We start from the raw sequence: 13,070 nt of genomic DNA, 5'->3' as shown, positions 1-13,070 counted from the left end.
CTTTCGAGAAAGTCAAGAAAGACACAAAGAATCTCCGACACCACGAGGTCCGTAAGCACTTGCGCTTGGAAGACCAAAAGCGAACTGGGCTGGAGAGGAGTTAAGGAGGGCAGGAGAGACTGTAAAGGATCCGTGGCAGAGAGTGTGGATGAGATGAAGGACCTGCATGTGGTGATAGATGGATGCCTCGCTGTAGCAGTCGGGATCGTAGCAGGAATCTGGAGTCACGATACTTACATCGGTCTTAGTCGGTGCACGGCTTTGGTGTAGTAATTGAGTTTTGCCTTCCTGATATCCGCCGCTTCCAGCAGGCTGACCCTGAGTACCCACTCAACCCGCATTGCTTGTGCTGCTGTCGGCTTGCTGGCGCTCTTGTACCCCGAAATGGAAGCAAGGCACCTCCCGGCTCGTTTCCATCTTGTTTCGCTGAGTGCGGTATCATCCCGCGACGTACTCGGCAGCCGAGATCTCCTTATCAACACCAATCACCATGGGCCCGTCATCGAGAAGCTCGCCACATCCAAATCCGCCGTACTGAAGGAGCTTCACGTTGTCATTGCAATACATTTGGCGATTGTATGGGTCAAGATCGATGAACTGAGGCCCGCAAATGGTGAACAAAGCCTTACCAAAACGAGAGGGACGTCGCGGTGTGCACGGTCGACACTGCATGCGTGTGGACCCCTGGAAGTTGACTCGATTACGGGGTGGAATAAGACAGTAGGTAGGTCTGAGGACATTATCTACGCATGCCGCGAAGGGTCTCTAGGTAACCTAGGTCCGGTCGGCTTCCTTCTTGCCTCGAAAACTGGGCGAGCCCGCGAGATCTCGTCTACCGATCGGCTGGTCCACAGACCTTTATCGTCCTTGTCGTCTATGCCTCCAGCAAAACTCTGCCAACAGATGCTAGAGTTTCCTGGTTTAGTGGATTTGCTGACCACAAACAAGGCAGTCCAGAGGCTCCGTCCACTCCTTGAGACCACCGGTCACTTCTTCCCGCAGATCAGTAATCTCGACAACTAGCGGACTGACGTCACTTCTAATGATGGCAGAGAAATAACCCTCGTATGGTTTTGCCTTAATAATGGGAAGCACGTTTTCGACATCAGCCATCTTAACAGTGTTCTGCTCCTCGGGCTTCACATCAATAGAGGGCTCGGCCGTTGGTGCTGCTCCGAACTCGCTGGGCGACAGAGGCAGGCGGCCAGTCTCGTTATCTTGCTCGTCCTTGACGGGCGTCGGCTTGAGAGGCTTGTTGGTTCCGAGGCGTGCGAAAGTGCGGAGTAGAGCTTCGTGGACCAGGCAATCGTGGTGCAGCCACTTGCCGCACTCCTCGTTGGTACAGCAAGTGAGTTTCTTGTCGGGGTTTTCGGGACGGTTGCAGCGGCAATGTTCTTCAGCAGACTGGTATCAACACATGAGTCAGTACAGTCTCAGCAGCAGGCACTTTCTAGAGTCCGTCCTGTGCGAATGTGAATGGCATACCGAGAGGTCCATGCTTCGCACGTCAAAAGCTTGGCGCCAGTATAGAGCCGGCTGTAATTCATCTTCATTCGTCTCGACCCACTGATGAACAGTAGCGCTTGCCGTGACACTGGTGACGTTGATGACATCCACTAATGAAGATGACGAATGTCAGTTATCCACACAATCTACGCCAGCTTGTGCGCGCAAAAGTTCTTACTGTGATTGGAAGCGATGAGCTCGTTGTTGCCGTGGTACGGCTGTCTACCCTTGATGACTCGCTTTCCTTCTGTCGTGCCTGCCGGCAGCTCGTCAGGCCAGTACATCCAGTAGACGCGCGCATACACGTGATGCTCGTCCGCGGCGCGAATTTCGAGAATCCTTGCGACCCAGTCGTCATCCGACTTCTGTCTAGGTTGACGGGACTCGCCGGGGTTCTTCTGGCGCTCAATAGTGTTGTCGTTGGCCACGAGGACGAAGCCTTCACTGTGGTACTTGACACCATTCACTATGCACCCGCATGTCAGTATCGATCAAGGTACAAGTTGTCAGAGGACGAAGCAGGAGACATCACAAGACAGATTGAGACAAAGGAGGGGGCGGTATGAGGGGGGGGCGCGTACAAACGAAGCTGTTATATCTGGTCATGTCCATCCACTTGGCAAACGGAGCGATCTGGTAGTGGCGGTCCATGGTGTTGTCCTTGGCGTTGAACTTGCCGATCGGAGAGAATGGCGAGACCTGGAGGTGAATTTTTGGCGGAGGCGCGGGCCGATCCTCTGAACCGCCACGGCGCCGCTTTGTCTTCTTCTCCTTCTCATTGGGATCCGGATGTATGACGGTGAACGGGCACTCGGCCACATTCTCGGTGGACTCCTCTGGCCGAGGCCGCTTGCGAGCGGTGGCCATTGCTGCAGAATCGTATGTTCTTCGAACCTTGAAGATTGGCGTGCTCCTTTGGCAGGAGCGTTACCTGTTTGCTATGCCGATATTCGCGCGTGAGATTCAAGCGACGTGTCCGGGTCGCGTGGACGGCTGAGCAGTAGCCGAGGGTGGAACTCGGACGGTTGAAGCTCAGCGCGATCTCTTGTAAAGGGAAATAGAGCAAGTAGGCCCAGGCAGCAGCGGAGAGTCTGCAACAAAGCGGCGCGTTGGAGTTGCGCGCAGGCTCGGAGGCGAGGTGGCAAGTGCTGTGCGGATGGCGCAGCAGGAGCTACTACAAGATCCGCACCCAGAGAGCTACGCTGGCGTGGCGCACGCGGCAGGGGACCCTGTCTCTATCCAGCGGCAAAAAGGAGGGATGCTGCCCACGATGATATGAGACTTGCAGCAGGCAAAGAGGATGGATGTCGGCTGCTATACGCGGCGCAGGCGAGGAAAAGCTTGTAGAGGTGTGTGGGCTGGGGGTGGGCGGGTGATGCGGCCCAGGTGCTGACTGACGCGCAGACGCGGACGCGCGCACGGCTTTGAACAGGAGCGAATTCGAGCTGTTCTGAGGGAGCGGCGATGGCGCAGACGATGTCGCGATTGACAGGCGCGATGATTGAGACGGAGCGGCGCGCGGCGGTGAGGCCCGCGTGCAGCGGCTACTCTAGTGGATAAGGGTGTGGGCCGGCGGCCGGCGCGACGCGTGGAATCAGCTCGTGCTTGGGCAGGCAGGCAGACAGGCAGGCAGGCAGCACCTTCTAGCAACTCGACAAGCTGCAGCTCGTCGGAATGCGGCTGGCCATTGTCCTCGCTCGCTGCGGGCACCAACCAGCACAACACCACCTCCAAAATCCTGGTGGCGGAGGAATCCTGCCAGCCAAGCCCGACCATCTCTACTTTGTGTGTGTCCCCCAGCCATGCTGGCCACCACCACAACGACCTACAGTCAGATTCTCAATTAAGGCACCACCAAATGTGGTAGATTACGCCGAGTGTTATACTCACGCTCCAATCCCTCTGGACCTGCAAAGCGATATACAGAGGCCTAGTTCCTGACAACACGAAGTCCCGATGTTCATTACCAGGGCCTCCCGGATGCTTGACAGAGCTGGCATTTAGACCACCTGCTTAGTTCCGAACGGTCGCGCCGCCGGCCGGTTTGGGTCACGGCTCGCCAGCCAGCACAGCGTCTCGGTGGGGACCTGGCCTATCCGTCGTCCGCAGCGGGTTATCACGCGGTCGAAGCTCTGGCCTAGCCGCGCAAGCGCTGCTTCCGACTCCTCACTCTCCTTCCGTGCCGCCTGGCTTAGCTTAGCCAACTCCTTCGGCGATAAATCTGGCTCAGCTGCGCGCCGTAGCTCGGCCATGTCCTTGCCGGCCAGATGCGCCGCCCAGCCCATCTGGCGGACCCACGGTGACTCCAAAGTCGACGCCGGGCTCATGGTCGATTGTCCGGCCCCGCTCCGCATCGTCGGTCGCCACTTTAGCCTCGTACGCCGCCATGTGGGCCTCCCAGTCTTGACCTCCACCGCCGCAGTCCGGGCCCGGCTCCGCCCTTGCATGCGTGGTAACTTGCCCCGCTGCCGGCGATTCCAGGACCCAGTACCGCGTGCGGTGCCTTGCCGACGAGAGCGACTGCAGTCGCACCTTTTTCTAGTACGCGTGGCCTATGCCTGCCGAACATTCGCTGTGGCTGGGATCACGGCTGGCCGCCTCTCTAGCCCGGTGGTTCTGAATTTCGCCCCTGCTTCTTGTCACGAATCGGCACGCTATACAGCAGAATCCGGAGTGGACCTGGAGCTGCGTGATGGCTGGACTGCCGTACGCCGGGAGCTCTGCCTTGGCCGCCCTTGAGCCGGGTGCCTCTGTCGGTAGTTGGTAACCAGACCGCCTACGGCCGCTGGGATGCCTGCCTTACATAGCGTGCAGATCAGTACGCGGCTCGCCTTGTGGAGATATAGATCTGGCGTCGCTGTTGGCTCTGGCTCTGTCGTTGTCGTGGGTTTGTCCTGCGGCCCATTGTATCTGCTGTCTATGCCTGTTATTCTCGGGGCTGTTTCCAAACTTCGTCTCTCGCGTACATCTTGGGAAGAGACCTTGAGCTGGCATCGCAGTTCGAGGCCCGCGCGCCTCCGTTTCATCGTCCTCCTCCCTCACCTCCCCCGGGCTAGTCATATTACGCGTCACGACGATCGCGACGACAATGACGATGAACAGCACGTCGAGAAAGGACTGCCACTTGTACTTGCCGGGGTCCTAGGCGCTGATGATCAGCTTCTTGGCGTGCCGGACACCGTTGCCGTGTTTTCTGCGTTTTGCTCGTTTGCAACGACGGCGACATCCTGCTGCTCAAGAGGTCGGTGGTCGACAGCAGCCTTACATCTCAGGAGCCAGTGCTTATCGTGGCGTTGACCAAAAACTTACATGCCAGCATTCGCCACCAGCTGAAACTTCTCTAGACTGCGGACGTGACGAGTTCATGTCTCCTCCATTATTGTTTTGTATACAGGTTCTGCATAATCATGTCATTTGAGTAACTCCGATGTTGCTGGCGAGGAGACCATGGTGAATTACATCTCAATGGGGCTTCTAGCTGCGGCATATGACACGTCCGCGCGGGCTAGCGAACTCTGCTACGGCAACGTCGCGGTTGTCACTACCTAGGTCTGGAAGGGACTTGCTGGGGAACTCGCAAGCCGAGCGTGAACTGCTCATTTTCTTTTGTCATCGGCGTCTGCGCGATCACCATTAGGCAGGAAGCAGCTTGAACCCATGCCTGTACGTTAAGAGGGCACTGCAGCGTTGGGTCGGCGGTCAGCTCAGGCTACCCAAGAAACTTCCTCGCTACGCTACTTGGTCGGAAGTCTGGCAGTCTTGAAATCTCATGGTCGGCACACAATGCAACCACGGTCACAGGAAGGAGCATTTCGTGAGTACCGTTGCCTGCATGTGAACACCATTTGCGCTGATATTGCGCTAGTATAATGCCTTTGGCTTGCGGCAGGCGAAGCTGTATTGACACGTAGCCTCTATTTAGTCTCTGGACATTCCCGCTCGGCACGATAGTCCATTCTTCTTGCTCAAGGAGCGTAATGTTGATAATCTCAACCTATTGGCCTCATGGCTATTGCTTATCGAACTCTCGCAATGTAATGCAGCACTTGCCTCACGTGGCGTGGTTGTTCTTACTGTTCGGACACATTTCATTTCGGGTGCATGTTTCCACGGTCGGTCCGTGGTCCGACAATTCCCCTTGGTGAGCACTGCTGGGATGCTCTTGAGGCCATACTCTCGGGCGTATCGCTGGATAATACGGTAGAGGCGTAGCTCTGTTGCCTAGGCGACATATACAGAATGCTGGCCAATGGCAGCGCTATGCATAACTATGATGCTATGGTGTTATCTTTGATAGCACACGACTAAGCCTGGCGAAGAAAGACAGTCGAGTCAGGCTGCCCACTAGGTGTGCGGTTTTCTCGATAATGTTGCTACTTTGCAAGCAATAGTAGCCCATGAAGGCAGCACGATAATCATTCGCCCTTGGAATGATATGGATGCTGGCATAAATAAAGACTTGAGCGGAAGTTCTTCGAGGTGGCATATAAATTTCACGGGGTTGCCTCCACTGCTCTATTTCCCAGCTCATGTGCTTTTTCAGTAAATGGGATGAAGGAAGATGCACAGAATGAGCGTTCAAGACAGAGGTAAAAGACACATGGGATGATAGAGTAGCTACAATCAACACATCGTGATACCCTCACCCGAACCCTAAGCAAGCACTAATGCACGCGACACCCACACGTAACACTACGCACCACACACCGCACATCACGTAGTGGTAACTGCTTGCGTGGGTCTGCTATCGCGAAAGAATCGACTTCTGAAATGATACCTAATTGCGCAGTCCCCTGATCTGACTAATTCGACCCCACTCCAACACAGTACCGCCTATGAACGGTACTTCCCTCTCTTTTTCCTCTGCTCCCCTGGCTGGCTCTGGTCACGCTTGCGACTTCCATTTTTTGCCGCATACTTCTTCTCCCACGTGGTTAGTGCATCCTGAATGAATGCTGTGTCCGTATGCTTCGGACCCAAAAGCTCGACGCGAGTTTCGAGGCACTCCTTTGCCAAAATTATGGCTTCGCCAGGCCTACCAAGTTGTTCAAGCGAAAAGGCCAGGTCTTCCATACTCTCAGCTGTGAGGAGATGCTTGTCTCCAAATTTCGTCTTGCATGTCTCCATCACTGCCCTTTGTTGATTTTCTGCAGTCTCGAAATCTCCTTGCTCGTAATAGGTACGAGCCAGTTTCAATTTGGCCTCTAGGGTCTCGAGATGATCTTCGCCGCGCTTGGTTTCGCCGTCGTTGACCACTTCGATGTAGATAACGCTCGCAGCGACCCAATTTCTCTGGTGTAGGTACGTTGTTCCCAGCTCGGCCTTACAAATGACGGTAAGGCTATGCTCGCGGCCGAATGTTTTCTTGTACCCATCGAGCACATCTGAAAAAAGGCTCTCTGCTTTCTTGAACCTTTTTTGATCTCGGTATATTGTTGCTAGCTCAGAGTTGATGGTCAGCATGTCAGGATGATTGAAAACAATGTTGAACTCCCTTGACTTGACTATGGCAGCTTCGAACGCCTCCACAGCGCGCGATAGTTCACGGCAAACTCCAAGTATTATTCCCAAGTTCGAATCACAACCGACCACGTCGGTAGGGTGGGCTCCTTTCGGCCCTTTTTGCGCTACCCGAATGCCATGGATACGTTGTATCAGCTTTAGTGCGTCCGTTTGATTTCCTGTAAAGGAATACTGGATCGCCAGGTCTTCGCCAATGGTGAGGGCCAGGGGATCATCGGGGGCGAGATGCTCCCCGCACGTGGCCCACAGACGAGAGAATATCACTCTCGCTTCCTCATGCCGGCCTTTGTCACGCAGGATCCTGCCGACATACTGTTCGCTCTCCAAAACCAGCTCGTCTGTCGGATCGTGCACCTCTAGCGCGGCCTTGTGTGACTCTGTTGCCATTTGAAGGGCCTCGTCGAGCCAGTGTTGTTCCCTGGCATATCGGCTGCAACGACAAAGTACTGATGCCCACTCTCTGAGCAACCCAGCATCAGCCGGGAGGTGTTCGGCCATGATTTGGACAAGTGGGTATAGGTGATGGCACGTATCCCAGTGCTCGTAGTACGCTTCTGGGAAGTTGTCACTCATCCAAGAGATGAAGCGCGAAATGAAGTTCCCAGAGCTTCCATTAGTCTTCAGCAAGTGTCTCACAGCCACTTGCACGGTTTGGGGCATCGTGAAGATGTCTGGCTTGCCCTCGGCAATAAGAGCTGAATGGCGGAGATGCGGCTCTGGACGAGATGGAGTTTCCTCGACGTGCTCATGACTGTGCGTCTGCTGGGCTATGATGAAGTCTGAGGCGCTGCGGTCCCTTTGTGAATGATGGCTTGGCCATTCGAAGAGAGCTTGTTTCGATGCCTCATCTTGTTTCAGACCTTGTAGATATGCACGGACGGAGAGCGAGGATCGCCATATCTCCGCCGCCGCCTGCGTAATGGCTAGTGGTATGTACTATAGTGCATCTACCAATTCCTTGCAATCCGGCTCGATGTGCTGTCGGCCGTCGAGCTTTTTCTGCAGCAAGCTTATCGCCTGGCCTTGGTCCATTGACCGCACGGAGACGGTATTGCCAGACTCGATGCCAAGGGCTGATACAACACGCTCGTCTTCTGTCGTGACTATGATTGACCCATGGGAGACATCTGACAAGCGGTGCCAAAAGCCCTTCCGCGTGCGGCGTCTGCGGCGCCTGCGGGCGCTTCTGGTTCCTAGGGTGGCGGCATTGGTGCCACCGGTGCTGAGAAGCACGTCGGCGTCGGTGACGCCGTCTAGAATCAGGACCCAGTAGCCATTTGACAGGTCGCGGAGCCGTTGCGCGACAAGTTCGGGCAGATTTGCCTCCGTTGTCTCCTGATCCCTGATCCCAAGTTGCTCAGCAACGGCCTTGAGGCCTTGCAAAAGGTGTGGTCTTGTTTCTGCGCCTACCCAATACACCGATGAGTACTTTAATGCCGCATTCGTCTTATGGTAGGTCTCAATCACGAGTTGCGACTTTCCCACGCCAGTCGGGCCCACGAGGGCAGTACGGATGCCAGACTGGGCGAATGCGCGTTCTAATGGCTGTAACTCTTGAGACGGCTTGACAAAGTCTGGATCGTGTCGAAAGGGATTCGTCGCATATGAGGCCGAATCGGGCGTGGGGGCGTTGGTAGCCATTGTTGAGTGGCGGTCTGCCTGAAAAAAGGTGCTCCAGACACAAAACAGAATCTCACGCGCCAGTTTCCTCCTGGGTGTTGGTTGCTGATTGCGCACGGACCAACGTGCTGTGGCATGACTGCTTTCATGCGAAAGCTGAAGGCGACCAGAGCTTTTGCACTTTCGTGACGCAGGTCCGGCTCACGCCTCCTATGCTGAACAAGAGGTATGCTTTTCGTGACTGAGCCTTGCTTCGGGGAATTAGTGTAGTAAGGACGCTTTTACTCAGGGTTCGTCTATGCTCACTAAAAGGCGGACGAGGCGGATGAGGCGGAGCTGGCAAGGCTGCCCCACCATGGACAAATGGGCGGAGACGGGAGGTACGGGAGGTACGGGAGTACCCTGCGTATATTCTATTACTTTCGAGCGCCAGGTACTGAGATACTTGAGATATCCTGCTTATATAGCCCTGCAACAGGTGACGATACCAGTGATTCTGATGCCACGTGTCATCGAATACATAATTGGAGCAGCCAAGCCTTACTTCGTCCCACACTAGGCAACCCCGGAAGATTCGCGTCGTATCAGCGCTATGCTCGTCGACTTTTGTATCGCCATCGACGTTAACCGCGGCTGGCGACATATCTGCCCAAAGCGAAGGTGTAAGTGACAGATCCTGCACATAACGCGCTTCCCACTACAAAATTGGCAGCCCATTTGAGCCGAATGGAGGAGCTCAGAAGTGTAACCTACGAATGGCTATATCGTGGGGCTAAGTTAAGGTTGACTGGTCCTGCTTCCTTGGAACTCGAGTGGGGTTCCCCCGTAACAAGAGCCTTCCTTCAACCCTCACTTACGCGAGATGCCCGTAACAGAATAGGTTATAAGTCTACAGGGTTATAGCTGAGATACTCGGCGACGGAACGGTGCCTTGAAAAATCTATACATTTCCCGCGGCGCTGCATCTCGTGGCAGCAAAGCTGGAGGTCGCCGAGCTGACTGGAGTTACCATCTATCATCGGATCGGGCTCCACAGTCGGCGCCCAGGCGTCCAAGCGCTGGCCGGCTGTTCGAATCCACGTTAGACGTATAATGTGCTTCGACTTATGCGTGAAATCCCTGTTAATTCATTTGTCCCTCTTGGTGGAAATCAACAGAGTCTGACTGACTGTGCGGTAGGCAAGAGAAAGATGCAGGGGGCCTTGATCGGGTTACGTAATCGGCTCGAGGACCCTGCACGACGCCTGGTACTTATGCATCAACTAAGCGAAAAACTCCCCGTGGCTTCCCGTTAAGCTCGCAGCTTGTCTATTGGGCGGAATACGTGACCAAGAACACGCTGCCTCTAACAAGTCGACCATGCACTCACAACATCGCCTGCCATATAACCAAGAGTTTCCTTCCATGTTACGTGCGTTGATCAGCATACAACGAAGAGCAAGACATGTCTCGCTAAAAAAAAAGAGGAGCTAATGCAGCTAATCGCTTCAAGACAACCACTACGGTGGGAAGGCAGAGGGGCTGTGCATGGGTGAATGTGGTCAGATGAGGCTACAAAGGAGGAAGTCTGGGCTCCGCCCTGGCTTATTGGACTGGGGCAGCCGGCCAAAATGTATATTTAAGGCAATTGCTACACCGGCGTGAACGAATGGCTACACCGGCGTCACTCTTATACAGGCGTCGCTTTTACGGCCTTTGATTGGTCCATCCCTTTTTGTTAGTGCATTTAGATTCTGCCAACAGCGCCCGTTGTACCTCGGGCTTACCTCTCCACCGCAACGATCGACGCGCCTTATGGAAGCTCTTCACCAGCTAGCTACTACACTAATTACCTCTTTGCCGCATGTCGAGCCTACTTAGAATGATTTTCGCGAAAGATACGGTATTTGTTAAGGTCACAGGGCTGGAGTGAGGTGTGTTGGACCCCTGCTGAGACCAAAACTCGAACACAGGCTGTATCAGATCGCGCCAACAGCCTCATCTAGAATCGGCATCGCAAAGCAGGTCTTTACTTTCTGCCCGAAATGAGACCCTTCTTTCCTTCTTTCATAGTCGAATCAAGTACTCTTTTACTCATCTTCTCACCGTGCGTGCGACACTCCCTATCGCGATCGAGGCCGTCATGTCCCAGCCCGAGTCTCCATCTAGCTCCCTAAGCAACCAACGACGACGAAGCTATCAATTCCGGCCTCGAAAACGACAGCGGCAGGACCAATCTGATAGTTCAAGACCACCTTCCTCTAATAGCACAGGCACGAGCATTGGCCGACACTACGGCGTCGGCGACGATGAAGCACTCTATAATCTTTTCGCCTCATATCCAGAGACGTTGACGACCGCGCCACGGCCCCGTGGATCGCGCGGGCTGAACGAGCCACCATGGGGGCTACGATTCGATCAAGAGATTCACCTTTCGAACGATTTCCCATCCCAAGGAAGACGGTCCCAACGAGTTAGAATCCCTATACCAGGCCCAGAAACGGACCAACTACCTCGCTCCTCTCCACCGCAATCAGTACAAGAGCATCCCTCTCCCACCAAGGCCGAGTTTCATTCTGTTCTCAAGCTAGTACGCGAGGTGATTGGGACACACCGGAGACTAACCCTCGAGCTCGTCCGGTCATACGAACAAGTCCGCCAATGGCGTGAGAGATGGGGTTACTCGCCGCTTAGTTCAGATGCACTCGAATCACCTCCGCCCTACTCGCCTCCCCGAGACAGGCACTCTCCGACTATAGCTTCACCGCCCTTGCCCGACCTCTCGTCATCGCCTGTCCCTGACGGGATCCCGAACCCAGCTATCCCAGGCGACCCAGCGCCGTCAGCCGAAGTCCTGTTCGAGTGGGTGAATACTTTCGCGAAGGCTAATGGCTTCGGTATTGTTCGACGAAATGCACATTCATATAAGGGTCGGAGGATCCGGTACACTTTTCAATGCGATCGATTCGGAGAACCAGCCCCTAGTCAAGGCGCAGGACTTCGACGACGGAAGTCTCGAAAGTGTGGATGTAAATGGATGGTTGTTGCCGAGGCGTTAGAAGAGGGGAAGTGGCTCTTACGACAACACTCGAAGCCCGAACACAGCCAGCATAACCACGGCCGCAGCATCGGGCCATCTGCTCATCCCTCCCATCGGAGACTCACCGAGCCTATCAGGACAACGGTCGAATCGACAAGCCGTCGGGTCGGAATTCGGGCCCGTGACGTACGTGCTATCGTCCAGGAGCAGCATCCCGAATCATCCTTTACACGGAAAGACATCTATAACGCCAGATCTCGTATCAACCGAGACAAGCTGGATGGCCATACTCCTACTGCAGCACTGATCAAGCTGCTTGACGAGATGAAGGTTCCCTATCTCGTTAAGTGGGGAGACGATGAGCCAAACCGTCTTGTTGGCCTTGTCTGGACATTTCCTTACTGCCTCCAGATGTGGAAGCGGTTCCCCGAGGTGATCAGCTTCGACAACACATATAACACGAACCGCTTCAAGCTTCCCTTATTCCAAGCAACGGGACAGACATGCCTTGGCTCTGTCTATAACGCTGCCTTCGGTCTGATAGATAACGAGAGGAGAGAAGGGTTCCAATTCCTCTCCGAGAGCATTCGACAGCTAGCAGAGCAGCACTCCATCCGGCGACCGGATGTGATCGTCACCGATTTCGACGACCAGATGAAAGCCGCATTGAACGACCAGTTCCCCGATGTACAGCAGCAGCTGTGCATCCACCACATCAATTCGAACATCCTGCTTAAGTCAAAGCAGAGGTGGGTTAACGCCCGCAGCAGCAGCAGAAGTAGCCCTGGTACCAGCGACGGAGAGGCAACTACCCCGCAGCCACAAGCTCAACTAACCCCTCAAGACCGAGAGTTGGTTCACACGCCAATAACCGAGGCTATCCCTCATAACTATCGAGGAGTTCTCATCATGTGGAAGCTCGTCTTATTTGCTGAGACGGAGGAGGCCCACGACGAGGCATGGGCAAACCTCTGTAAGGAGTTTGATGACCAGCGAGCTATCCTGCGGTATCTCCATGGAACCTACATGCCCGTCAGGGCCCAATGGGCCCGCTGTTTCATCCGGAAGTATCGCAATTTCGGGGTCCGTGTCACCTCTGGTACAGAAGCAAGCAACAACAACATCAAGAGCTATCTTCTGAATGGTATGAGCAATCTTTATCGCCTTTTTGAGGCTATGCAGGACATGATGAAGGACCAAGAGCGGGATTTCAACGATGCCTGCGCAGCGGATGAGGTACTTACCGCACGAGAGTATATGGGGTCCAGCTCGGAGTATCTTGGCGAACTCCGAATAGCGCTCTCTTCGAAGGGTCTCGGACTGATCACGAAACAATATCGGCTGGCAAGGAAAGCAATGCCGACAGGAAAGAATCCGTTTCCTGACCCTCTCGGGGATTGCG

The 13,070-nt window shown here is 54.7% G+C and overlaps 3 protein-coding genes across 3 annotated transcripts; 1 reads left to right on the top strand and 2 right to left on the bottom strand.

Moving 5' to 3' along the window:
• Positions 1-66: 66 nt before the first annotated feature.
• B0I36DRAFT_342416 (uncharacterized protein) lies at positions 67-997 on the top strand (the record flags this gene model as incomplete). The annotated part of the gene is made up of 2 exons (XM_046156081.1): positions 67-89; positions 238-997. A coding segment is annotated over exon 2 (251 nt), but the record flags the coding sequence as incomplete, so codon positions are not given.
• On the bottom strand, positions 759-2,526 carry B0I36DRAFT_59993 (uncharacterized protein). The gene is made up of 4 exons (XM_046163075.1): positions 2,088-2,526; positions 1,685-1,972; positions 1,486-1,616; positions 759-1,404 (listed from the first exon to the last, which is right to left on the bottom strand). The coding sequence occupies exons 1-4, from the start codon at positions 2,371-2,373 to the stop codon at positions 922-924; spliced, it is 1,188 nt and encodes a 395-aa protein (XP_046004066.1). The 5' UTR covers positions 2,374-2,526; the 3' UTR covers positions 759-921.
• A 3,813-nt stretch (positions 2,527-6,339) lies between these two features.
• B0I36DRAFT_356667 (uncharacterized protein) lies at positions 6,340-8,670 on the bottom strand (the record flags this gene model as incomplete). Its single annotated transcript, XM_046157662.1, has 2 exons — positions 6,340-7,941; positions 7,981-8,670. 2 exons carry the CDS (start codon positions 8,668-8,670, stop codon positions 6,340-6,342), a joined length of 2,292 nt encoding a protein of 763 aa, XP_046004065.1.
• Between the last annotated feature and the right edge of the window lie 4,400 nt (positions 8,671-13,070).

The sequence above is a fragment of the Microdochium trichocladiopsis genome, assembly GCF_020744255.1.
Source record: "Microdochium trichocladiopsis strain MPI-CAGE-CH-0230 chromosome Unknown B0I36scaffold_18, whole genome shotgun sequence".
Lineage (NCBI taxonomy): Eukaryota > Fungi > Ascomycota > Sordariomycetes > Xylariales > Microdochiaceae > Microdochium > Microdochium trichocladiopsis.
The sequence above is the reverse complement of the archived record's forward strand: the minus strand, read 5'-3'. Positions and strand labels throughout refer to the sequence as shown.